The sequence below is a fragment of the Fringilla coelebs genome (genome assembly GCF_963513975.1).
Source record: "Fringilla coelebs genome assembly, chromosome: 13".
In the NCBI taxonomy this organism is placed as follows: domain Eukaryota; kingdom Metazoa; phylum Chordata; class Aves; order Passeriformes; family Fringillidae; genus Fringilla; species Fringilla coelebs.
Genome location: NC_140039.1, coordinates 19385309 through 19412062, shown reverse-complemented (window position 1 = coordinate 19412062; position 26754 = coordinate 19385309). Strand labels below are relative to the sequence as shown.

The following is a 26754-nucleotide window of genomic DNA, read 5'->3' as shown; positions in this document are numbered from 1 at the left end:
TATAAAAAGACAACACAGGGCTCTCCCACACTGGGCATTGCTGATTGCCAGCCTTTCTGGTCTGCATTTCAGTATTTACAGACTGGGAGTTCTGGGGGGGAGCTGGGGCAGCACAGGTGCTCCTTGGAGGACAAGTGGGATGGAGGTGGCTGCAGGTGTGATGAAGGTGGTTGCAGGTGTGATTCTGAGGTTTACAGGTGTGATGGAGGTGGTTGCAGGTGTGATCCAGATGGTTGCAAGTGTGATTCAGATGGCTGCAGGTGTGATGGAGGTGGTTGCAGGTGTGATTCTGAGGGTTACAGGTGTGATGGAGGTGGTTGCAGGTGTGATGGAGGTGGTTGCAGGTGTGATGGAGGTGGTTGCAGGTGTGATTCAGATGGTTGCAGGTGTGATTCAGATAGTTTCAGGTATGATTCAGATGATTACAGGTGTGATGGAGGTGGTTGCAGGTGTGATTCAGATAGTTTCAGGTGTGATTCAGATGGTTTCAGCTGTGATTCAGATGGTTTCAGGTGTGATTTGCCATGGGCACAGCCGCTGTGGCCCTTGGGGCACCCCAGCTGCACACTGCAGTGCTCAGGACAGGCTGTGCAGCCCCAGAGGAGCCAGAGTTGGTTTTGGGGAGCTCTCTCTGGGCCAGGGCAGCCTTTGTGGCTGGGTTGGACGAGGCTGCAGTACCAGCAGCAGCTCTGGAAGGTCACAGAGTGTGCTGGGAGCTGGCTGTGTGTTCCTCTGGTGTCACACTGCTTAGCCTGGCACCAGGAACCTGCTTCTGAATTAGACAGAATTCTTCTGGTCCTGTTCCTGTAAAACACCACCTTCTGCTTTTCTTCTGCAGTTTTTAAACACAGGAGTTGCTCCCAGATAAGCAAAACCTGGAGAGACATCAGTGGAGACCTTTATTTGTGCCATCCTCAGGCTGGAGCTGTCTCCTCGTGCCCAGGAGCTTTGGGCAGTGCCATCTTTGCCCTGGCTCTTTGTTCAGGGGGGCCTCAAGAGTTTTCCCGAGTTCTGGTGTTAAGTGATGTCAAATGTGACCATTTGGCAGCAGTTGGGGCATCTGTTGCTGCAGAGCTGGACGTGGTGCCACAGCCTCCCTGGCTGCCTGCCTGCAAGCAGGCCAGCAAAATCCCTTTCAAAACAGCATTGCTTGGTTATTGAATACTCCTAGCCTTTAATTAAACAGTCCTAATGTATCAACTTAAACAACGACCTCTAAAATTTATGTGAAACTTGTTGCCTTTTGATGGATCTCAAGCAGTTTTATGTTTGTCACTGCTTTTGTAGAGCCTGTGCAAAAAAACACACAGCGCCTGATTCTGTCTGTTTAGGGAAATTCCCAGCTTTTGTCCCCTTCCATTTCCATAAAAAGCAGAATGGTGTCGGTTTCATTTGGGGTGATGGCACCAGGCTGAAGAAATCAACACTCAGTTTGCAAAAATGAATGGAATGTGATGCTGCCTGCTTTAGCTTTATGAACATAAATTACAGCTGTTACTTCTGCCAAGTGCAGGTAATTCCAAAATATGACCCAGAGCGTGTATTTTTGACAACACACTGTAAATGGCTTCCAGAGGAAGCACAATAACGAGGCAGTAATCCTGAATTAATCTAAATGAAATAAACTTGCCTTTGGAGAAGAGCAGAGGGAGGTTCTTTGCAGAAAACCCTGGAGTTCATTACTGTCTGCTGTGAATAATTGCAATCCATGAATTTCATGCAGTTCTACAAATTCCTGCAATTCAGGAAAAGGGTTTCAAATTAGCAGTACATTTTTCAGCCCTGAACTCCATTTCCAGTGGAGAACTCTGCTGGGGAGGGTTTCCTCTTCTTTAATTGCAGCAAGCAGGAGGAGTGAGTTCCTCCACAAGGGAGGTCCAGCATGGACAGCACCTGGGAGAGGTGGGGAGGCAAAAGGAGCTGAATTTTAATTTTAATTACATTCTGGCTGGAAAGTTGTGGTGCTGTTGTGAGGGTCCCCAGGACGAGGTGAGAGGTGAGAATTGACTCCAAGTTCTCAGAAGGCTGATATATTATATTATATTATATTATATTATATTATATTATATTATATTATATTATATTATATTATATTATATTATATTATATTATATTATATTATATTATATTATATTATATTATATTATATTATATTATATTATATTATATTATATTATATTATATTATATTATATTAATGTCATATCATATTATATGTCATATCATATTATATGTCATATCATATTATATGTCATATCATATTATATGTCATATCATATTATATTATATTATATTATATGTCATATCATATTATATTACATTATATTATATTGAAAAGAGACATCAGAAGGCTAGACAGGAGTGAATCAAAAAACCCATGACTGACCAGACAGCCTGACACAGCTGGACTGGGATTGGTCATTAATTAAAAACAATTCACATGGAACCAATCAAAGATGCAGCTGTTGATAAGGAGCCTCCAAACCACCTCCCAAGCAATGAGATAACTATTGTTTGCATTTCCTTTCTGAGGCTTCTCAGCTTCTCAGGAGAAAAATCCTGGTGAAGGGAATTTTTAGAAAATATCATTATTATATTCAGAAAATATCACAGCTAGAATTTATGTGTCTTAAGAAAACTTCTATTTGAATAATAAAGATACAGCACAAATACTTGAATTTCTTGTCATCAGAGAACTTGGGTTTCTCTGAGGTACTGACCACAATGCTTTAGTAAAGCCTGAGAGAGTTTCATTTTGATGGCACTCTTGCTCGTGTTCTTAATTTATTTTTAAATGGTGCTGCCTTTTCCGTATGTAGAAGATTTGGATAATGACTCAGTAAATTTTAATTAAATGAGCTGAATATAGTGTGTCTTGTGGAGGGGAGAAAATATAATTCAAAATGGATTCATGAGCTCTGGGCTGAGAAATCACTCAGCATTGAAGAAAGCAATCTTGTTTCTTGTTAATTTTGCGAAGTATGTGATTTTTATTTTTTTTTCCCTAGAATATCTTTAATAAAGAGAGCTAAACATTAAAGAGCAGTGGAGTGCAGAGAGCAGTGAAAGTATAGGATAACATGCAGAAGGAAAGACAGAAAATGGGAATTAAATTTAGTGCCTGAGACACCTCCACCTCCGGATGGATGAATTTTTGTTGTCTTTTTATCCTCCAGAAAAGGAGGATTAGATGCTTAACCAAGGTTAAATGCTCCTGATGCTGGTTCAACTCACTAAAACCAGAATAAATACTAAAATAACTCTTGTCCAGACGTAACCCCTTCCAAGATTTCCTTAATATTTTATGTATGTACGTGACTTTTAATTTTCAGTTTGTGCTTGACAATCACTGCCTGTGGGTCTGAACTCCTGGCTCAAATACCTGACTGGAAGAGGGTTAAAAAACAGGATTTTGTGAAAATGCAGAGCAGCATTTGAAAATAATTCCCCTTTAAACAAACTCACTGGGTGTTTCCTGGATGTTTCTACATCTGGTCTTTACCAAGACTAGAAAAAGATGAGAAGATGCTGCATAAAACTTCACTGAAATACTTCCCAGTGGAGTTCCCTTAGGAAAACTCCAGTTTCAGCAGCTTCCATTGTGGACAAGTGATGGCAAATTAAAGGAGGAAAGAAATAATTCCTGATAAAAAATTGCACTATACTTAGAAGTATTAGTTAGTGGATTTAGCTTCCTTGCAGTTTGAATTCAGTATTTTTATTCATTTTGTGTTACAGTTTGAAATGCTGTGATGGGAAAAGTATTGCAGTTACTTACCAGTGCTTGCAGAGGATTTTATTTTGCTGACTTGCCTGTTAATTAATCTGCTTTAATTGAGTTGGAATTTGATTGATACATTATAAGACAGTTTTGACCCCCTTTTCCACTGTTCCTTTGCACTGAAATGTTATGAACTGGAAAGGAATGTGTTTGTGTTTAGTACCATACCAATCAGGATCTAAAATAGTTGCTTTTTTTTTTCTTTTTTCCTAAATAATGTGAGAAATGAAGCAGGCAGTGATTCCTGAGCTTGGTGGTGTTTGATAGTTCAGTAATAAAAAATTGCCTTGGGAGGGTGAACAGGTTTGCAGCCATCAACAGCTCCATTAATGGCACCAGTGGAGGCATGCTCTGTCTCCTCTCTAAATATCAATATATAAAGAGGTATAATTTTAAATTTAGTGTATAAAGAGGTATAGTTTCTCTCAAATTGGGAGCCCCAAACTCCTGAGGTTGTTTAATCCTTCTCCCCATCCTGCTGCCCTCAGTGGCAGGGCGTGGGGGTGAGTGAGGGGGATTTTATTCGACTGGAGAGGAAAAGAATCTCCCCAAACATCAATTTCCCCCAGTTTAGCTCAGGAATTAGTGAGAGGTGATGAGTGTGTCAGTGATGCTGTGATCTGATCACCAAACAGGTCCTAAATCCATCTCCACTGGAATTGAGGTGGGTTTAGGACCATCCCTGCCCCATGGTCCCTTTTACAGGGCTGAAGGTTTTGTGCCATTTGCCAGGGTGCCAGAAGGGTGCTGCTTGTGGAAAATGGAATTTCCATGGAAAATTGCTGGCATTAAGCAGAATGTTTTGTAAAAACACCTGGAGATACTGGAATGCCAAAGGCTGGATTGTTATTTGTGTGGATTTTATTTTATTATTTGTGTGTGTCACGGGTCTGGGTCTCTCCCTGGCAGTGTGCCAGCACCATGTGTGAATATTTGAATAATTCCAGTTAAAGTAAAAGCTGTGGTTTGTCTCCTGCTTCAGCAGGAGGGGCAGAGCTGTGTTTGGGGTTGGGGTTTCTGCAGGCTCTGAGCAGTATTTATTGTTTTGTAATTGGAAAAAGTGGAGCATTGCTCCTTTCCTAATTTACCAGTAAAGATTTTATTTCAAGTATATTTTTTTCCTCTAATTTCCATGTATTGTTTGCTTTTTGTTTTTAATTCTAGAAAAAAAAATTATTCTTAATTATATCAGGGTTTTAATAAGCTTTCTGTTTAATTATTTTAGGCAAGCTAGGCTTGCAGGTAGCTCAGAGCACTCTAAAAATGATTCATTTTAATTAAACAATAGACATTTTCAGGTTTATTCCCTGATCTGCTTTTTCTTCTGTTTGATCTTAGGCTTTGTCAACACTTGGGGTTTCTTTAGTTTTGTATTTTTTCTGTTGGAAATTGCATCAAAGCATATGAAACCTCAGCTAGAAAGTGCAACAGCACTTCCTTGTAACCATAATTGATATATTTTAACACCTTTTTTTGATGTCATTCTAATTACCTATAAAATGTATCACTCATGTCTTTAACACATTTAAAATACCTATAAACCATATGGCACGCTTTAATTAATTTTAAATGTTCCATCCAACATGAAGTGCAGCCAAATATGACTGAGGAATTTTCCAAAACAAGCTAATGAACCCCAGGGAAGTCACTGGTGAGGCACATCCTCCCTTGCAAAAAACACCTCAAATGCCACCACAGCAGCTGAGGTACCTCGGGATGCTTTGTGTGGTTATAAATGGATTTAACTGCCTATTTATAGCTCTCTTTCTCACCCCTGTAAAACGCTTTTGTCTGTTGTTCTAACAGGGTGACTTGTTATCTCTGGTAATTTGCATCTGCTAATTTCATTACTGCACCACCTCTGCCCAGAGGAGGAGCAGCTCAGAGAGCTGAAATATCCTTTTTAGGGAAATGCAGAGTACAACTGGAGCTGATGAAGAGAAAAGCCTTGAAGAGTTGTGTGTATTTCTGGGCTGCAATTCCAAAATCTCTGTTGTCCTTGCACAGGGCAGGGGAGCTGTGCAGAGTGCTGCTGTCAGAGGGTGGAGAAGGCTCCAGGAGGATGAGGAGGGTTTGGTGAAGGAGGGAGTGGGGCAGTGGGACCCCAGAGCCCTGGGGCTCTCCCACTGCTGGGATTGGCATTTGGGGAATGTGGGTTTGGGTCAGAGCAGGTAGGAGGGCAGGATAAGATCACTGAACCCCCTTGCAGGAAGGAATGTTCCCCAAAATCCAGTCTGAGCCTCCCTGGCCGTTCCTTGTCACTTGTCAGCTGGGAGAGGAGACTGAGCCAGCCCTCTCTGCAGCCTTGAGGAGAGCTGGACCCAGCAGAGCAGAGCACAACTGGGATGAGGGGTGGGGATTTACTGACCCTGTTCTACCTCAGGAGTGTTTGTAGCAGTGTGATGTCACAGCTATCCTTTCCCAGAGTTATCAATTCATGCCCTTCTTGTCCCAGAATTGAATATTGTGGATTTGTTCAGGAGAAATCTGTGAGAAGTGTAGAAAAAGCCACTTTATAAACCATTTCATTTTCCCTTAGAAAACGTTACATTACCACTAGCTAAAATTCCAACAATTTGATAATACACCCCTCTTTGTGCTGTGCTTAACTTGGAGCCCGTTTTAGATGTAAAGGCACAGCACAATCTGACCAAAAACAAAACCAAAAGTGTTGAAAATGAGGAGAGCAGCAGAGGTGTGTGATGAGCCCATTCCTTCAGCTCTGAATGGAGCAGCAGGTGGAGGTGAGCAGGCAGAGCCCTCCCAGCTCCTGGTGGCAGTGCCAGCTTTGGTGACATCTGCTGCCATTTCAGCTGGCACTTCCCTGAAAGGGAGCAAGGCTCAGCTAGTGCAGGCTGCAGAGGGTTTGTGTTTGTTTGCTGCTCTCTTCATTCTGCAGCATCGTTTCCAAATGTCCAAATCACCATCCAGCCAAGTTTGGTGCCTCTCAGCTGGGTTGATGGGCTATGAGAAAAAAGCTCTGAAGTTCTTTTGACTTGGGCACATCAGGAAAATTGATATTTTTTTTTAATTTGTTAATTACCGTGGACATTTTTTTTAATATATTCAGTTATTTTGCTGCTTGCAGGTTGTCTTAGGGTAGAAGTCCCTGCAGCTGTGGATAGAAGAGATGGGAGGACAACAAATAAAGGAAAAGGGAGTAAAATCAGAGAATGCTGTGCATCAGCAGTGCTGCTGTCTGGGATGTCACCTCTGCTGTGGGGACATCCCTGCTCCTCTGTCCCTCTGTGGGTTTTCTTCTGTCCACATCTTCTAAAAGCACCTTCCTGCTTTTCACTGTGTGGAATGAAGGGAATTTTCTGAATTTTCTGTCCTGCAGGTCCTTCCACAAAGGGAGTTCATGAACAGCCCTATGGAGTTGTCATGGTAATCACAGTTATTTCAAAGTTGCCGTGCTGGATTTCTTGAGCTAAACAACAAAAGAGCTGAAAATTATTCCTGTTTCAATTGGTGCAGCTAAAAAAGGTGGAGCTCACGTGGCATTTCTCTCTTTCACACCCATCCATGTGCCCACATCCCTTAAAAAATTGGTTCTGCTGGTGTCCAGAGTGGTGTGCCCAAAGTAATACAAATCCAGAGTGGCTGGGTTCAAATTTGTGGATGGCCACAACATTTTCAAACCCCAGGCTGGAAATTGTCCAGGTTTCAGCTGGCATGGAGCTCATTTTCTTCCTGATTGCTGACACAGTTTAATAGGGTGAGATGACAGTAAAGCATGAAAGAATTTTGTCTGCAAATGCTGCGACTTTGAGACCCTCCTTGTGATTTTTCAGGATCAGCCTGCTGAAGGATGGAGGACTGAGGGTGGCCAACGTCACCAAGGGGGATGCTGGCACCTACACCTGCCTGGCCACAAACCAGTTTGGGGCAGCCAGGGGCTCCACCAGCCTGGTGGTCACAGGTGGGTGAGCTGGGAGCTGCAGCCTCAGGAGCCTGCAGTGGGGTGGCAGAGTGTAAAGGCTATGATAAGTTATTTATTTAATGTATAAAGATAAAAGGATGGCTGTTACAGCTCTTTTATTAGTGTCAAAGACACTGAGGGATTTTGTTCTGTCTTTGACAAAGATATTTCTCAGATGTGAGGGAGTTCTGAACACTTCCCTCCCTCCTCTCACTTCTCTAAACACTAAATAGTGCAATTATGATTTTAAGTTCGTGGGGGTTTTTAATTTGTTATGAGAAAAACATGTCAATCAAAAAAAAATCTTCGAGGTAATTTTGTATTCCTGTGGAAAATCTTTTTGCCCAAAAGAGGTTTAAATGCTGTTTGCTTATGGAAAAAGATGTGGTGGAAATTCCAGCTGCAGGGGAGCATTCAGTGACTCCACGGGCAGTAGAACACAGTCTTTGAAAAGCAGATTTTATACAGAATTGTTGTTCAGGGGGATCCTTCCTGCAAGTCATCCGTTCCTGGCTGCTGGTTGAGATACTGGATGAAAAGAGCCAAGAGTTTGTAAAGTTTATCTGAAAAATGTCTTCTTTCATAATGTTCTTTCTCAAAGATTTTAATGCCTAAAAGATTTCCCAAACTCAGAATTATCTAATATCCCACTGCATTACATATCCTGTATGTCTCATAGTTCCAAACAAAATTATTTTGTTCAGTGAATTAACAGCTTCATGTTTTCAGCCTGTGCTCCTAAATGATTCATATCCCTTTATATACAAATAATAAAATTATGTGCAGAGAATTCCTAGAATTAAATTTCATTGTTACAGTATTTACAGTGGCTGAAATTTTTCTCCATTAATGTTAATTCAGCAGTTCTTAATGCCACTATTTATGTTCTGTGTGATGTATGGACCCAAACATCCAGTGTGCTCCTCCTTAAGTGGATTTCCTGCAGTTTCTGGGGTTTATTAGGTTCTTCCCTTACTCCCCCCTCTTCACCTGCCCAGTGGCTGCTGCTGCTGCTTCAAAACCCAGTGGAGTTGCTGGGAGCCTCCCATGGCAATTCCTGCCTGTGGATTCAGCTTGGTGCAGTGGATTGGCTGCACCCAGCAGGCTCAAATTCACCTGCCAGTGCCCAGCAGCTCCTGCTGGGAAATTGTGGAATTTTCGGGGTCCCTTGTTGTGGGGAGGAAAGATGAATCTGACTCCATGTTCTCAGAAGGATATATTATATTATATTATATTATATTATATTATATTATATTATATTATATTATATTATATTATATTATATTATATTATATTATATTATATTATATTATATTATATTATATTATATTATATTATATTATATTATATTATATTATATTATATTATATTATATTATATTATATTATGCTATACTAAAGAATAGAGAAAGGATACTTACAGAAGGCTAAATAGAATGATAATGAAAAATTTGTGACTCTGCCTCCAGAGTCCCGACACAGCTGGACACAGTGATTGGTCATTAAGTTAAAACAATTCACATGAAACCAATCAAACAACTACCTGTTGGATAAACAATCTCCAAAGCACATTCCAAAGCAGCAAAACACAGGAGAAGCAATCAGATAATTATTGTTTTCCTTTTTCTGTGAGGCCTCTCAGCTGCCCAGGAGAGAAATCCTGGGTGAAGAGGATTTTTCAGGAAATGTGATGGTGACAGGAAATGCAGGACACAAAGCTCCAGGCAGCATTCCCAGTCCAGCTGCACCTTTGGAAGCGGCTGTCACCGATCCCAGCTGAGGAATGGGGGGACATCAGTGGCAGGCAAAGCTCAGCAGTGCAGAAAAACCCAATAACCAACGTCTGTGCTCCCTGCAGAGCCAACCAGGATCACCTTGGCCCCTTCCAACCTGGATGTCACCGTGGGGGAGAGCGTGGTGCTGCCCTGCCAGGTGCAGCACGATCCCCTGCTGGACATCAGCTTCACCTGGTACTTCAACGGGAGCCTCGCAGACTTCCAGAGGGATGCTTCCCACTTCGAGAAGGTTGGAGGGGTGAGCTCAGAACTCTTCTGCCTTCTCTTCTCTTCTCCCTTCTCTTCTCCCTTCTCTTCTCCCTTCTCTTCTCCCTTCTCTTCTCCCTTCTCTTCTCCCTTCTCTTCTCCCTTCTCTTCTCCCTTCTCTTCTCCCTTCTCTTCTCCCTTCTCTTCTCTCTTCTCTTCTCCCTTCTCTCTTCTCTTCTCTTCTCTCTTCTCTCTTCTCTTCTCTTCCCTTCTCCCTTCCCTTCTCCCTTCCCTTCTCCCTTCCCTTCTCCCTTCCCTTCTCCTCCCTTCCCTTCTCCTCCCTTCCCTTCTCCTCCCTTCCCTTCTCCTCCCTTCCCTTCTCCTCCCTTCCCTTCTCCTCCCTTCCCTTCTCCTCCCTTCCCTTCTCCCTTCCCTTCCCTTCTCCCTTCCCTTCCCTTCTCCCTTCCCTTCCCTTCCCTTCCCTTCCCTTCCCTTCCCTTCTCCCTTCCCTTCTCCTTTCCCTTCTCTTCCCCAAAAAAGTCCCACAAGATTTGGCTTTTCCTTCACAGACAAACTGAGTCCCATCTGCTTTTACTGCAACACAGGGGAGCATCCTGCTGCTCCCCCAGTCCCTCCAGACTCTTCCCAAACCCCCACAAATTACTGAAATGCACAAATTACTGACATGAAGTTAACGTTTTGCTGAGGTTTATTTCAAGTGAAACTGTTCTGTTTGAAGCCCCCTCCCCTTTGGTGAGATGCCTCCAGTTGAGTTTGCTGAAATTTGTGTAGCACACGATTTGCTTGCGTTCCCTGCTGGTGTTGGGCATTCCCTGAATATCCACTTCCAATCAAGGAGATGGATTTTAGATTGCTTTTGACTCAACTTTTAATTTATTGTAAGCAATCAGCCCTGAATTGTCCTGCAAACAGCTTCCATCTGTGCTTTCACAGAAGACCAGGCACACACATGGAAGGGAATCAGGCAGAATTGGCTTCAGCTTGTGTTGAATAAAGGATTGAGACATTGTAATGCTGAAACAAAGGAAAATAATCAAATGTTTTGAAAGGTTCCTGTTTTTTCCAAGGCTAAAATAGGCAAAGCCATGACTCTGAAGCTTTTCTCCCAAACTGCTGTTTGCCCATGGATCAGTGGCCAAAGTAGCTGAAAATACCCACAAATTAGGGTTCTGTCCTTGAAGAAAATGCTGCTTATCCAGAAAAAAATTAATTTAAAAATTAAAATCTGACTGAGGCATTTTTCACCTGGAAAACTCAACTGGAACTGAGTTAAGGCAGTAATTGAGCTGACACAAAGAGGAGAGGTTTTTGTTTTGTTTTTGTTTTTTGTTAAGGGACACTGTTTAGCAAAGGTTTCATATCAAGTTCTCTGTTCAGTGGTGTAGAAAACAAACAGTGCACAAATGTGATAGGAAGTTACAGTTTCATTCAGGTTTTATTTCTTTTCCCACGATCCAGGAAATAACCACATGCTGTGATCTGAGGGAGAACAACAGGGAAAAAAAGACTAAAGATTAAATAGTGAATAGCAAAGAGCAGAACTTGGGCTTGTAATATGGGAAATTCAGCCTGGAATGTGCAACCTTTAAATGAAAGCGCTCACAATAACCTGGAGAATGGACTGAATTCAACTTTGTCTTTTAACACATTTGAACTCCTTAAAAATCTGTCATGACTTGGCTTGCAAGTTCAAGATAAAAACTCCATGAATTCTGTCTGGAAATCCAACTGTTAGTGGCCACAGAAAAGACATTTTTCACTTTTTAGGGCTTTGAGACAAGTGGTCACAGGGCGCTGGGTGTTCCAGGCAGGAGATGCTTTCCCAGTGTGAGCTCCCCATGTTGGAGCTCATTTCTCCCAAAAAAGGGGGGAATTTGTCTTTTACACATTTGAACTCCTTAAGACCTGTCATGATTGACTTGCAAGTTCAAGATAAAAACTCCATGAATTCTGCCTGGAAATCCAGCTGGTAATGACCACAGAAAACACATTTTTCACTTTTTAGGGCTTTGAGAAAAATGGTCACCGGGCATTGAGGTCACTGGGGGTTCCAGGCAGGAGATGCTTTCCCAGTGTGAGCTCCCCATGCTGGAGCTCATTTCTCCCAAAAAAGGGACATCCCCTGATGTTTTTTGGGAAGATGCTCCCAGACAAAAAGCCTGGAGCTGCTGATGGGCAGGAATTTACTGTCCTGCAGCGCAGCTTTTGAGCAACTTCACATTTTCGGCGGATTTCTTTTCCCTTTTCAAGGAACATACTGGACATCAAGGGAGGATTGCTTGCAGTAATGAATGTTCTGTGTTCCCCAGAGTGCCTCGGGGGATTTGATGATCAGGAACATCCAGCTGAAGCACAGTGGGAAGTACGTGTGCATGGTGAAGACAGAGGTGGACAGCGTGGCCTCTGCTGCCGACCTCATCGTCAGAGGTACAGCCCAGCCCAGCCCCAGAATCATCTTTTCCACCTTTTTTTGAATTACAGGCTACAGAAATAACTGCTGGTGGAGGTGACAGGACCAGTGCATGGTTTGAATGGGGTGATGAATGGCTGTGAGTTGAATTTATGCCACTCTGACCTGCAGCTAGGGAGAATTGCAGCTCAGGTTTTGGGTGAAGCCGGATTTTTCCCAGAGAAATGAGGAGCTGGAGGTTGTAATAGTGACTTCACACCTTTTTTTCACTGCCAGTCTTTCAGGTCAATGCCAAGAGGGAGCTCACTGGCAGCTGGAGTTGCTGCCTCTGCAGACTGAAGTGTTGGGGATCCAGAATCCTTCCTGTGAAATGGGCAATTCTGCCAGAGCCCAGGAGAGGTTTTCTCCCAGGGTTTAAAGCCTATAATGCAGGATTATTCCTTTTCATTCTGAGCTGGAATGCTCACAGTTGAGCCAGAACTGTGGCTTTCTCTGCTGATGTTACAGCTACATTTATTGCAAGGTAAAAGCTTTGATCTAGAAAAGCACATTATGTGATCAGCACTTACTCAATATATTTTAGAATATATCAGATATTTTCTCGTTGTTAATGCACTGTTACTCATTTCAGCCCCCTTTGCTGGTGCAGGTGAGACAATACCCAGCATTTTGGCCAGGAAATGCCCAGAATGAGAATTTTCCAGAAGGCAGCAGGAAGTTTGTGTGACTGAATTACTGCTTGGGGTGCTGAAAATTTGTCCCAGTGCCTTGTACAGTAAAGAAGTTTTAGGCAGAGAATTTCCAGACTACAGAGATTTGTCTGTAGAATAAAGAGGACATTTAGGGCTAAAGGAAAAAACAGAGGGATGTGCTGAACAAAGGTTCTTGGTAAAAAAACCAAAACCCAGCCACCAGTTCTGCCCTTGAGAGTATTTCAGGTTGAAATTATCAGAGTTTAGTGAATGCAAAACCACAATTGTGAATGTCCTGATTCCAGTCTGAATTGTTTTCCTCCTCCCTGAGGAAGAAAATAAACGGGAAGTGATTCCCAGGGCTTCACCAGACTCTGCCTGCTTTCCCACCCCATTCCAGGCTCTCCTGGGCCCCCTGAGCACGTCAGGGTGGACGAGATCACGGACACCACTGCCCAGATCTCCTGGCAGGAGGGCACAGACAACCACAGCCCCGTCACCACCTACACCATCCAGGCCAGGACTCCCTTCTCCGTGGGCTGGCAGCGAGCCACCACAGGTGAGCACAGCTCCCAGCCCAGCCCTGGCAGTTTCCTTTCCCTTGGGCTGTAGCCATGAAATTTTATGAAAAATCCTTTCCTTGGGGTTTTTCCTCCTGAGAAGCTGAGAGGCCTCAGGAACAAGATGCAAACAATGATTGTCTGCTGCTGTGGGATGCAACAGGTGGGGCTGGGATGGGTCTCATGTGGTTGTTTCTAATTCATGGCCAATCCCAGTCCAGCTGTCCAGACTGTCTCAGTCAGTCTGAACCTTTGTTATTCATTCCTTTTCTATTCTCAGCCAGCCTGCTGATGAAATCCTTCCTTCTATTCTTTTAGTATAGTTTTTAACATAATACATATCATAAAATAATAAATCAGCCTTCTAAACATAGAGTCAACATTCTCATCTCTTCCCTCATCCTAAGACCCCTGTGATCACCATCACAGTTGAGCCATTTTCCTTTTCCTGAGCTCCCTTTTCCCCTGAGCCATTTTCCTTTTCCTGAGCTCCCTTTTCCCCTGAGCCATTTTCCTTTTCCTGAGCTCCCTTTTCCCTTTCTCTTCCCCAGTTCCAGACGTGATCGACGGGAAAACCTTCACCAGCACAGTAGTGGATTTAAATCCTTGGGTTGAATATGAATTTCGTGTAGTTGCCACCAACAAAATAGGAGGTGGAGAGCCTAGTTTGCCCTCAGAAAAAGTAAGAACTGAAGAGGCAGGTTAGTGGGTCTTTCTATTTGTTTTAAATTCAAGAATCTCGAATGTTAACAACGAAAAGGAGTGTACATATCTTTATCTTCTTGACTCTTTGCAAACAAGCTTGGAATTGCCATTGGATATAAAAGCCTGAAACAAGTTTGTTCATATTTTTCCATTTAGCTGTAGGACAGTTTGTGTTGCATTACTGAACATCACAGAAGCATAACATGTAAATCCATTTAAACTGCATTTACTGTGGCAAAATCTGCCAGTTCAGGCAGTGCTGCAGAGTCTGAGGGTATTAATGGATGGAAAGAGGTTAATTTTGACAGGGATTTTTCATTCCTGCTGTTTGATCAGTGAAACCTTTCCATGTGGCTCAGAAGAACCCATCAGTCATAACCCCAGTTCACTTGGAACGAGGCTGTTTCCCAATTTATCTGCACAACATCCCAAGGATGTGGAATTCTGAGCAACATGGGCCACTGGAAGGTGTCCTGGAAGACAAGATGATCTTTGGGGTCTCTTCCAAACCCAGGAAGAGTTAACTCCAGAAAAACGAAGCTTGTCTCCAGTTTTTGAAAGTTCCTAAACCCAGCAGCAGTGGTTAATAAATAATTAAATAATCTGTGAGCTGCTGAGGTTCTTCAGAACTCAGAGGAGCCCCAGGGAAGGATCAGTGTGGGTCAGGGCTGGGGCTCTCCAGTACCTCCTGCCCCAAAACCATTCCCCCTGATGAGTGTGGGTTAAACTCAGAGCATGAGGGTGCTGTGCTGTGTCCTCCTGTCTCTACTCTGTGCTGACATCTCTGCATTTCCTTCCCACAGTTCCTGAAATTCCTCCCTCTGAGGTCAGTGGGGGAGGAGGCAGCAGGTCTGAGCTGGTCATAACGTGGGATGTAAGTTTGCTGGGGAGGAGTTCTCCTCAGAGAGCTTCTCTTCTCTTCTCTTCTCTTCTCTTCTCTTCTCTTCTCTTCTCTTCTCTTCTCTTCTCTTCTCTTCTCTTCTCTTCTCTTCTCTTCTCTTCTCTTCTCTTCTCTTCTCTTCTCTTCTCTCGTCTTGTCTCTTCTCTTTTCTCCTCTCTTTTCTCTCTTCTCTTCTCTTTTCTCTTCTCTTTTTCTCCTTCCTCCAAATTTCCCTGGCTGCAGCAGTTTCTCCTCTGGGATGTGCACATGCTCTCTCTGGGCCCTGTGTGATGTAAGCCCTGCACTTTGGCCCTCATTTTTTACCTTTCATGTGTCCCTGGGCTGGATGGAAATCCCCTTGGCTGGGATTGCTTCTGTTCTCAAACAAAAGTTGATGCTCAAAAAGAGGCAGGAGGGCAGGGTGAGAGGGCTAAGCCAAAGAATTGAGCTCTGCAGGGCAGATTTGCAGTTCTTGCTTTCCCACCATTAAATCTGGATGCACGTGCTAACCAATTTCCATTGATATTGTGTATCCCTTTTTTAATGATTTAAGGAACTGTTAATGTTCTGTTCCTAGCATTGACTGCTCTGTGTGGTTATCTAATCATAACGACATCAGAAGAAGGTTTCAGCCACTGTATGAAGGTGGTATTGGATTCTCTAACAGCTGACCAAGCAATCATTCATTTTTTATGAACTGTGGATTATGAAAGAAAAGCTCTATTTACTGAAGAGCATCTTGAAGCAGAATACTTAGTGAAAACCTGAAAGTTGCTCTCTTATTGAAATGCAAACCTTAAAACACCCTATAGGGAGCACATTTTGCTGTTCTGTCCTAGAGCTCATTGGCTGATGGTTTGATGCCCAGTGCAGTGCCAGCACCTGCATCATGTCCTGAGTTTCCTCTGCCCAGCTCCCCAGTGGCTCAGAGGTGTTGTTCTATCCCTGAGTTTCCTCCTGCCCAGCCTCCCTAGTTGCTCACAGCTGTTGTTCTGTCCCTGAGTTTCCTCCTCCCCAGTTTCTCACAGGTGTTGTTCTGTCCCTGAGTTTCCCCCTGCCCAGAGGCTCACAGCTGTTGTTCTGTCCCTGAGTTTCCCCCTGCCCAGTGGCTCACAGCTGTTGTTCTGTCCCTGAGTTTCCTCCTCCCTAGTTTCTCACAGCTATTGTTCTGTCCCTGAGTTTCCCCCTGCCCAGTGGCTCACAGCTGTTGTTCTGTCCCTAAGGTGTGATGGGTTTATTCTACCCAGCTCCCCAGTGGCTCATGGGTGTTGTTCTGTCCCTGAGTTTCCTCCTGCCCAGCCTCCCTAGTTTCTCACAGGTGTTGTTCTGTCCCTGAGTTTCCTCCTGCCCAGTGGCTCACAGGTGTTGTTCTGTCCCTAAGGTGTGATGGGTTTATTCTACCCAGCTCCCTAGTTGCTCACAGCTGTTGTTCTGTCCCTGAGTTTCCCCCTGCCCAGTTTCTCACAGGTGTTGTTCTGTCCCTGAGTTTCCTCCTCCCTAGTTTCTCACAGCTGTTGTTCTGTCCCTGAGTTCCCCCCTGCCCAGAGGCTCACAGGTGTTGTTCTGTCCCTGAGTGTCCCCCTCCCCAGTGGCTCACAGGTGTTGTTCTGTCCCTGAGTTCCCCCCTGCCCAGTGGCTCACAGGTGTTGTTCTGTCCCTGAGTTTCCCCCTGCCCAGTGGCTCACAGGTGTTGTTCTGTCCCTGAGTTTCCTCTGCCCACCCTGCCCAGTGGCTCACAGGTGTTGTTCTGTCCCTGAGTTTCCCCCTCCCCAGTGGCTCACAGGTGTTGTTCTGTCCCTGAGTTTCCCCCTCCCCAGTTTCTCACAGGTGTTGTTCTGTCCCTGAGTTCCCCCTTGCCCAGTGGCTCACAGCTGTTGTTCTGTCCCAGCCTGTCCCCGAGGAGCTGCAGAACGGGGAAGGATTTGGGTACGTGGTGGCTTTCCGCCCCTCGGGCACCACGACGTGGATCCAGACCGTGGTGACGTCCCCTGACACCCCCAGATACGTCTTCAGGAACGAGAGCATCCTGCCCTTCTCGCCCTACGAGGTCAAGGTCGGCGTCTACAACAACAAGGGCGAGGGGCCCTTCAGCGCCGTGGCCACGGTGTTCTCGGCTGAGGAAGGTACAGCTGGGCTGCCCAGAGCCTCCCTGGAGCAGAGGACGGGCAGAGTCAAGGGAATAAAGCAGGGATTTATTAAAGGTCTTCACAGGATGCACCCCAGATGAACCCCAAATCAGGAGTTGTCACACTTTTATCAGTTCTGGTCCATTTCCATGTTGGGTTCAGTGTCCAGTTCCAGCTCCAGGGGATGCAGTCCCACCCTCCCAGGTTGCTCTCCTCCATTCCCTGTTTTTTACAATTTCTTTGGCTGGACCTACAGCAGTGTCCTTGGTTCTGGGCTGGACAAGGATTGTTCTGTGGGACTGAGCTGTGAGGAGAACTCTTTATCCTGAGCTCAGAGTCACACACCAGTGCAGTACAGAACCTAAAGAATACAACAGCTAAAATTCAAGGCATCAGTTCCAGCAGCAGCTCGGTGCAGGGAGGTGGTTGGGATGAGGATTTAGTTATTTATTCCCAGGTTTAGTCACCTCTCCCGTGTTGATTCCCCAACCCAGAGCCCAGCACAGCCCCCTCAGGAGTGTCTGCCACCAGCCTGTCCTCCTCGGCCATCCAGGTGTCCTGGACAGCCATTCCCTGGAAGATGAGCAATGGAAGGCTGCTGGGCTATGAGGTGAGTCTGTGGGAATAAAACACATTTCAATGAATCTACCCTATTTATTAAATAAAATCCATTCCTCTTTGTAAAGGGCCATGGGCCAGAAGGGTCGTGCAGGCTGCAGCACAACCACACAGATTCACCCCAAATCTTGCTCTTCCTGCCCCACCAACAGCCAGAAGAAGGATAATTTTTTCTGTCTGTGTTAAAAAAACCCTTTGTTAAAAAACAGAATGAAGTTGTGTTTTGGTACTTGTGCTGATAGACACGTGTCTGACATAACTCCAAACTAACATTTTTTCAGAATTACATTTACTTTCAAAGGAACTTCTTTATAAGGTGCATTTTTCTGAGCTTAAGTTGTTTCTTTCTTAATGAAGTAATGGTTTTCCTCTTGTCATTCTGTAGTTCAAGCAAGATCTAATATTTCAATTGTCTTTTTCCTGCAGTCACGCTGAAAAGAGCAGCAAGCATGAGAAGCAGATGGATAAGAGTTGTTTTTTTTTTTTTTTTGCACAGTAAACATATTTCTGGAACTTTAATGTATTTCTACCTTTTTCAGCTGAAGGGGGGAGGAAAAAAAAAAGCACTTGAAAGAGCTGTGGGTGAACAGCCCATTCCATGCAAGATTTAAATGCTTTTGGTTTTTATCTCCTAGGTTAGGTACTGGAATAAAGGCCAAAAAGAAGAATCCTCCAACAGAGTAAAAGCAGCAGGGAATGAAACATCAATAAAAATTACAGGGTTGAGGAGCAACCTGGATTATTACACAGCTGTGCGTGCCTACAACAGCGCTGGGGCAGGGCCCTTCAGTGCCACCGTCAATGCCACCACCAAAAAGCCACGTGAGTGCCTCAACTGGGGGGGCAGGGGGGAGTTTGCAGGGTCCCCAGGGTGGAGGAGGAATGATTGAATCTGACTCTGTGTTCTTAGAAGGCTAATTTATTATTGTATTATATGATGTTTGTTATATTTTATATATTATATTACATATTATATTTATAATAAAATAACATAATTATATTAATTAATATACTTATCATATATTAATATATTTTATATTCTATATACTTTCTATATTTATATATTTTATATAATATATCATATTAATTATAATATAAGAGATTATTATATTATCGTATAGTACTGTATATATTATATATTATATATTATATATATCATATTATATAAAAAGTTATATTATATTATATTATATTATATTATATTATATTATATTATATTATATTATATTATATTATATTATATTATATTATATTATATTATATTATATTGTCATATAGGATATTATAGTATAGTATATTGTATATTATAGTATATTATAGGAAATAATTATACTAAAATTCTGCTAAAGATTAGAGAAAAGATGCAGACAGGGCTTAACAAGAATGATAATGAAAACTTGTGACTCCTCTCCAGAGTCTGACACAGCTGATGGGGATTGGTCATTAAGTCAAAACAATTCTCATGAAACCAATCAGACAATCACCTGTTGGTAAACAAATCTCCAGACCACATTCCAAAGCAGCCAAACACAGGAGAAGCAATCAGATAATTATCTGATTTCTCTCTGAGGCTTCTCAGCTTGCCAGGAGGAGCATCCTGGGCAAAGAGGATTTTTCAGGAAACGTGACATGGGAGGGGAAAGGAAATGCAGTGGAATTCCTGGGAATCACAGTTTGAGTGACCTGAGTTTCTGTGTAGCCACATGAACCAAGCACAGAGCTTCCCCCACTTCTTCAGCAGGGTGGGTGACACCCAGCCATGCCAGGGGAGCCCAGGGAAGATCTGTAATTTCTGCCCTGAACCTCTGTCATGCTGCTAATGACTGGAAGAAATTGAAAAGAAAAATCTCTGTTACTTAGAAGGGAAAAAAAAAAAAGAGACTTGTTGAATTTTTCAGTGTTCTATAACATATTTATAAGTTCTCTAGGGCATGGGGTTTGAAATGCAATGAACCTCCTGGAGTTCATGCAAAACAATCCTTCATGTCCACTGTTTCCCCTTGAACAAATTGCACAAGAGGCCACTCTGCTGCTGCTGAGGCAAAATTAAGCTGGAGAACAGATTGTCAAAGGCTGCACTAATTTTTTCTACAAGTGGAAATATTTTTAGTGTGCTCCTCGGTTGTAATACAGCTCAGAATCAGGGTCATCAGTCTTGAAGTGTTTCTGTCAGAGGCACAAGAACAGACAATTAAATCTGTCTGAAGGGTCAAATCCCCTGCAACAGTCATTAACATCCCCTGAGCAGACAGAGTTGTAGCATTAATATTATGAAATAAGCTAGTTTATCAGAAATTATTCTCGGCAAAAATGAGTGTCAGTCTGTCACTGAGGACTAAACCAACTCAGATTTGCCTGAGTTTAAATATATTATATGCACAATTACCATGAACTGGCTGATCTGAAGTGGCTCACTGCCTGCAGCCTGGACAGGACATGGGAAAAGGAATTTTTTTCTAATTAATCATCTTTGTGGCTGCTCACTAGAGGTGGTGCCAGGCTGGTCAGCTCAGGGGTTTTGAGTCTTTTTTTGGTGTGCCCCCTGCTTTTGGAGTGTGTGACTGAGAACTGGACAAGCTCCTGATCTCACTGGTGTGAGCAGGATCTGGATCAGACCCTTGGGCAAAATGCTGCTGTTTGGAATAATTAAAAAGGAAAATTAATGGCATTATGTCCATGGATATTTCTGGTGAATAAGGAGAGCAAAGCCATGTACTGTCAGTCTGCAGATTTTGATAAATTAGTTGAATTGCTGAGAGAAATAATTATCCATGCTACTGCAGTAAAAACTGATTTTTCATTCAAATCTGTAATTTCTCATCAATCCTGGATTGTAATTTAATTTGAATATTTGTGATTGGTGTGGTTTTCACTATGAAGGATTTGCATTCCCCCACAGGACCTGCCAGGTACATCTCGGAAACTGTTGCCATATCAAGGAATACAAATAGTTCAGTTCTGTTGGCAATGTATATTTCAAAATTGAAAGTAAGCCTTTGACAATTAAAATATCTTTGCTTTAAAATTTGAAATATGCACGTTTACAGCCCAGAATAACAAGTGGAGGTTTAGATACTGCTATGTAAAATGCCAAGTGGGTGGGGAAGACTTGCCTAAGTTGTGACAATTATTTCATATTTTGAAAGTCTTAAAATAAAACCCCAATGTTCTGCCCATCAGCTTTTAATTCTGAGAAGTGCTCCTGCCTGAGAGCAGCTTTCAGCCCTGAGCAGCTCAGAAATCCCTGCAGCTCCCTGGACGTGTCCTGACGTGATTGATGCATCAGGACCTGCCACAAGTGAAGTTCTGAACTCTGGTGATTGTTGGAGATTTTTGCAGCAAATGGAGCTTCTGAATCCCTCAGACAGAGGCTTACAGTTTTTGTAGATAATTACTCTCCATTTTTTTTCCACGTGTCATCTTAATATTTTGTTGTGGATTTCGAGGATGACTCATTTCCTTTGAAATTCAGCTGTAATATCTCCGTGTGAAAACAATTCATACATGCTGTAACACTTCATTCTCAGGAGTGAAACAATCTCCTCTTACATTTACAAGGAGTGGTTATTATTAGAACATCAGGTTAAACCTTCCTCAGTACACAGAACAAGACAAATAGTAAAAGAAAATAGCTGTGGGTGGTCGGTTGACTTTGGAATAATTCTTTTAAGTCTCAGGGGTTTTTTTTCTGGTTTTTTTGAGTATAATCAGGTGGATTTTGATCTGACTGCTTATGGAAAGAAGGCAGGGAACTTCCTGAGTGAGAGAATTGAAAAGAGGAGGGGGGAAAAAAGGGGGAAAACCCTATCAGGAGATGGATACAAGTGTTCAAAACCACTCTCAGTGCTCAAAGCTGGAACCTCCAGTCTCAAAGCACAGCTCAGCCCACCTAAGCAGCAGTTGCCTCCACTAGGTGACAGCAACAGTAAATTGTTTTCCTTAACACATTTAGAAAAGATTTTAATCATTGATTTGTGTCACTGCAGGACCTGTTTTCTGGGAAAGCAACCTGAGGTATTTGAGGAGGTTTGTACTTCCCTGAAAGCTCCAAGGTACCTGAAAGGGGCAGAGCCCAAAGCTCTTTGCAGCTGCTTTGCAAATAACAGGCTTGGGTTGCTAATGAACCAGAATTCCCAGCAGATTTCCGTGGCCAAAGCCCACTTTTGGCACAGGCTCCATTCAGAACCACAGCTCGAGTTGGAAGAGCCAAAAGACAAAAAAAAAAAAACCCTTCAAATATTTTCCATAACAAACATCTTAAAGTAAATCAACATAGTGGGTAAATATGAATATTCACTGAGACTAAATCTGTCTAAAAATCCATTGTCAAGAATTTTCTTATTCTTGGCGCTGTACTAAACCTAGAAATTTTCTGGTACCATCATTAGAGTTTGTTCTAATTAATCACCCATGTCCTAAGGCACATGCTTCTGTCTGGCTGTATTGAAAGAGGGACCAGCAACAGATATTTCAGCTTCAGAAACAACATTTATGTGCCATTTTGGCTTTTTCTTCCTTCTGTTTTTCAAATTTAGCCTCTGAACCATACCATGCAGAGAGGGGAGCCTGCACTGGAGCTGCTTTTGCATCCCAAATGCAATGGCAGCCAATTACCTGAGCTGGTTAATCAATCACCAACACCAATTAAATTAAAGTCTCGCTTCTGTTGTGTGTTTGAAGCACCCAGCCAGCCCCCAGGAAACGTGGTGTGGAATGTCACAGACTCCAGGGTTGTCCTGAGCTGGGAGGAGGTCAGAGCCATGGACAACGAGTCCGAGGTCACGGGCTACAAGGTCAGTGGGGACAGAGCTGGGGACAGCCCGGGGCTGGTATTTCCTTGTCTGTCTGCATGCTCAGAGCACAACCCCACCTCTAAACCATCTCACTGGGGTCTCCTTTTTGGGATTTTAAATATTTTAGATATGTATTCTAACAGTGTCTCACCGTTAATGTCCCCCAGTCCCTTTTCCTCCCATGCTGGCACTGCTCAGCTCTTGGGATCCCACCCACACCTGGAACTGAGAATATTCAAACACCACATCCATAACTCTTATTTTAACTGTGTAACACTTACCCACCCAAATGGATAAAACTTCGAAAGGAACCAAAAACATTTAGCCTGATGGATGTAACTTCCATTGCTGGCCAGGTGTATTCATTATATTTAGAGTATATTATCACATTTATTAAACTGATATTTTTAAACCTTTCTCCTTTTACCTGCTGTGGGCCATGCTCATTTCCCTGATAGAAATTACCCAGCTGCACCTGCTCTAAAGCTGATCAGCACACAAATGTAGAAGTGTTTAAATATATCATATAAGTGTGTGTGAAAGAACAGCTGAGGATGCTGGATCCCACAGGATATAATCCTGAATAAAAGATTCAGGCTGAAGATCTGATGACCCAGAGTTGTGCAGGCAAGAAGTATATGTTTATTGCTTGTTCCAGTGTCCCGTTATTTCATATTATTGTAATAAAAATAATACATAGTGTGTATTATTTTTATATATATTATGTACATATACATTTTATATGTACATATACATTTTATAATAATAATATACATTTTATAATAATAATATACATTTTATAATAATACAAGACGGATGTATTAGCATCCGTTGTGCCGTTTGAAACTAAATATAAAATAAAAGGAATGGAATAAATGGAATAAAAGGCAAAAAAATGTTCGAAAATTAATGAAAAATTCATTCTTTTTTTTGAACAGAAAAACATTCCAAAAAAATGTTTTTGACCATTTTGAGTCAACGTTCAAAAGAGAACATTGACTGATGCTCCCTTCTTCCCTTAAACCCTGCAATATTGACCCAAAATGAGATCTTCCCCTCATCCCACCCCTCCCAGAGGCTGCAGCCGTGTGTGCTGGGGCAGAGGAGGTGCTGAGGCCGTGCTGTGTTGCAGGTGCTGTACAGGACCAGCAGCCAGGGCGGGGTGGAGGTGCTGACCACGGCCAGCACCACGGCCGAGCTGTGGCTGCAGCTGCAGGACGATTATCTCATCGAGGTCAGAGCCACCACCGAGGGAGGGGACGGCAGCAGCAGCCAGCAGATCCTCATCCCCAGGCTAGCCAGTAGGTTGAACCATTTTCCTTTGTCCCAGCTTGTCTGTGCTTCCTTTGGTGATGGGGAAAAAAAAAAAAATAAAATTAATGTTCAGATGCTGTGTGGTAATAAGGTAATAAAAGGAAAGCAATTAAATCTTCATGCCCTCATGCATGGCAAACTCCATTCTGCTGAACTGGTGAGTTGGTATTAAAAATGTTGCCTTTTCTTTACTTCTCCTGTTTTTTTTATAAAAAACTATTACCTTGAAAGTGTACTCACAGAATCATTAAGGTTGGAAAAGACTTCTAAGATCATCGAGTCCAACCTTTGACCAAACACCACCTTGTCAGCTGAACCAGAGCACCAAAACCATTCATGATCACAGCATCTCTGTAATTTTTAAATATTTCCTGTACTTTTGTAGATCTCTAGTGCTTGTAAGAAAAAATTACAGTCATTCTTGCTTGGCATCTAGGGAGAGTAATAATGTGGCACAGCAGATGCTTCTGCTTTCATTCAACACTAAATTCATTTTTTCTTTCATCACAGGTATGGATGCAAGAGGTTCTGGCCCATCAGTCTTGAGTATCTTCGGTCTCTCCAGCTTCTTAGCAACAATATTTTCCTTGACCCTTAATTCTGTGTTGTGCTGATATATTTGCATTTGCTGGGGAAAAAAAAAATTGGTTACTAAAGTGCTTTTTTTAAAAAAACTGCAGTGGTTAATGCATGTTTTTTCTTCTATCCTGACGTGTTTTTAAATTCTTTATATTTCACTGTAAGTTGAAGTAAAAATACCATGTAAAGTTTAGCAAATCCTTTAAAAAGGAATCTAAAAATGCCTTAATACTTGAACCAAAGGAGTTTACATGTTACATACTTCAGATACAGTGTAAGAGAGAGAGAGAGGGGGAGGGATGGCACTGTGAGGTCAGGGCGATGAGGGAGAGTGAGAAACAACATTTTTGCAGCAACCCTGAATTGTTCTGGGTCTGTTCTGCATGGCTAAGATAACATTTGCTGTGGAAAAGGTGAAATCAGAGCTGTGGCTGTCCCCAGCTGGAGGGCAGTGCCATCACCCAAGAGCTCGGATCATTTCCCTGCTGCCCTTTGTGGGAGTTGCTCTGAAGGGAAAGGAATCCCAAAAAAACCCTCCCTGAAAGAAATCCCATCTGGAGCAGGGCACAGGCTGCTCCTGGGAAGCGATCTCCCTCCCAGCTGTGATGCGGGGATGTTCTTGTGCCCCTTCTCAGTAAACGCTGATATTCACATCCTCATCTCCCCACCTCGCCCTCCCCAGCCCTGTTCCTGTTCTCAGCCCCACTCTCCCACCCTTAGGTGCTGTGTTTGCCCTCCTGCCCATGCTCCAGGGGCTGAGCAGCCCAGCTGGCAGCCCTGGAGAGCTGCAGGGGCTTTAGGAACAGGGACAGACACCCCCTCCTTCCCTTGTCACCTCCCAGACCTGCAGCCCCAAATTCTCCTGCTCATGTCTGTGCCACACTGCACTGCCAACATCCCAAATTCACACTTACAGTCAGACCTCTCCTTCCTGCTGCTCTTGGACCAGTTCTGAGCTGCTCCACCTGCTCTGGCTCTGCGCTGCACCCCGCTGCTGTCACGTGAGTCTGGGAAGTTCACGGCAATATTTGGATATTAAAAAAATGATACAACAACTCTTCAGGCTTGCTGTTGAAGAGAAACCTGTGCTTTCTTCCATGGCAGTAAATTAAAGATACATTCAGCCTGGTCCATTTGACTTCTGGAGTTGTGGCTTCAGTCAAATCAGACAGACACCTTCCAGAGAGGTCACAGCATCCCTCTTCACGTGGCATAAAGCATCTCCTCCTAAAGACTGGGTTTCTTAAATTTCACATCACTACTACAACACACAGAAGTACAAAGGGGGAACCAGGATTAATAAAATTATGGTAGCACTTTGGAAAAAAATACCTTGATATGCATTCAGCTGGCACGTGAGCTCCAGATGAGACAAAGTGCTGCTGAGGAAAGCAGGAGCTGTATATACTGTACATAGAGAGCTATAAATGAGTTTAAAATTAGTTGCTTTTCCATGTGGCTGACCAGTGTTGTTTTCAGACACTTGCAAACAGGGGGGGTGGGTGGGACATGGAAATCCAGTTGTTCCTAGTGAGTAAATAGTTCTATTTCATGCAACAAAGGGTGACTCTTGTTTCACAGAATTCTAGTCCAGGTTCCTTTACTGCCCATTTTTCATGCACTTACATTGTATTATTACTTGATTTCTAGCTCTATATCTCCATGAGATATGTACCCAGTACCTTGTTTCATATTGAAAAGGTTGAAATTTATCCTTGAACTTCCAGTTGTGTGTGTATCCTATGGTTATCTGTATGCATTCTTTTCTATGGCTCTAATAAAATATTTATTACATTGAGGGATAATAGACTATCTCAAAGTGTTATTGCTTGTTCTGTTACATATTTGCACACGTTGGGGGTTTAACACATCTGAAAATGGTTGTGCTCAAGCTTCTGAGCTCCTCCTCTGCCTAGGTTTGCAGCAGGATGGGCAAAAATCCCCCTCCATTTCCCTGGCTTCATTTCCCATCTATCTAGTCAGGCTGTTTCTTTTTCCCTAAAGTGGGAAAAAAACCCCAACACTATAATTATACTGAAGAAGAGTTAGTTTTTTATAATAATTTATTCAGTGTATCCCTATTTAGCATTAAATTGCAGCTCCTGTTTGCTGCTGAATTTCCCTGTTACTTCCACACTGCAGCTTCCTATAAAACCTGAGATTTTCCAGCACTAAAACCTTTCTCTGGGGAACACAGGCACAGCACAACTATTTACTTTCAGCTTTTAAAGTGTGGGTTCTGCCTGCAGAACAGGGAGCTGATCCAGATGTTGTAATAAGGGTTAATAGCGATCCAAACAAATCACAAGTGTGTACACAAGACTGGAGTCATTTTTCTGGAGTAAATCAGGTTTAAATCAGGTTTTTATACAA

General features: G+C 43.0%; 1 protein-coding gene across 1 annotated transcript in view; it reads left to right on the top strand.

Moving 5' to 3' along the window:
* The window catches only part of CNTN3 (contactin 3), a gene marked incomplete at both ends in the record, with an annotated part of 75770 nt that extends 51354 nt beyond the window's left edge, over window positions 1-24416 (top strand). Inside the window, 12 exons of the mRNA XM_084214565.1 lie at window positions 7575-7702; window positions 9560-9735; window positions 12014-12131; window positions 13207-13365; window positions 13918-14067; window positions 14875-14945; window positions 16840-17074; window positions 17572-17687; window positions 18331-18517; window positions 22376-22488; window positions 23621-23789; window positions 24313-24416. Coding sequence (XP_084070691.1) covers window positions 7575-7702; window positions 9560-9735; window positions 12014-12131; window positions 13207-13365; window positions 13918-14067; window positions 14875-14945; window positions 16840-17074; window positions 17572-17687; window positions 18331-18517; window positions 22376-22488; window positions 23621-23789; window positions 24313-24416 — 1726 coding nt within the window. The remainder of the gene's footprint in view (window positions 1-7574; window positions 7703-9559; window positions 9736-12013; window positions 12132-13206; window positions 13366-13917; window positions 14068-14874; window positions 14946-16839; window positions 17075-17571; window positions 17688-18330; window positions 18518-22375; window positions 22489-23620; window positions 23790-24312) is intronic.
* Between the last annotated feature and the right edge of the window lie 2338 nt (window positions 24417-26754).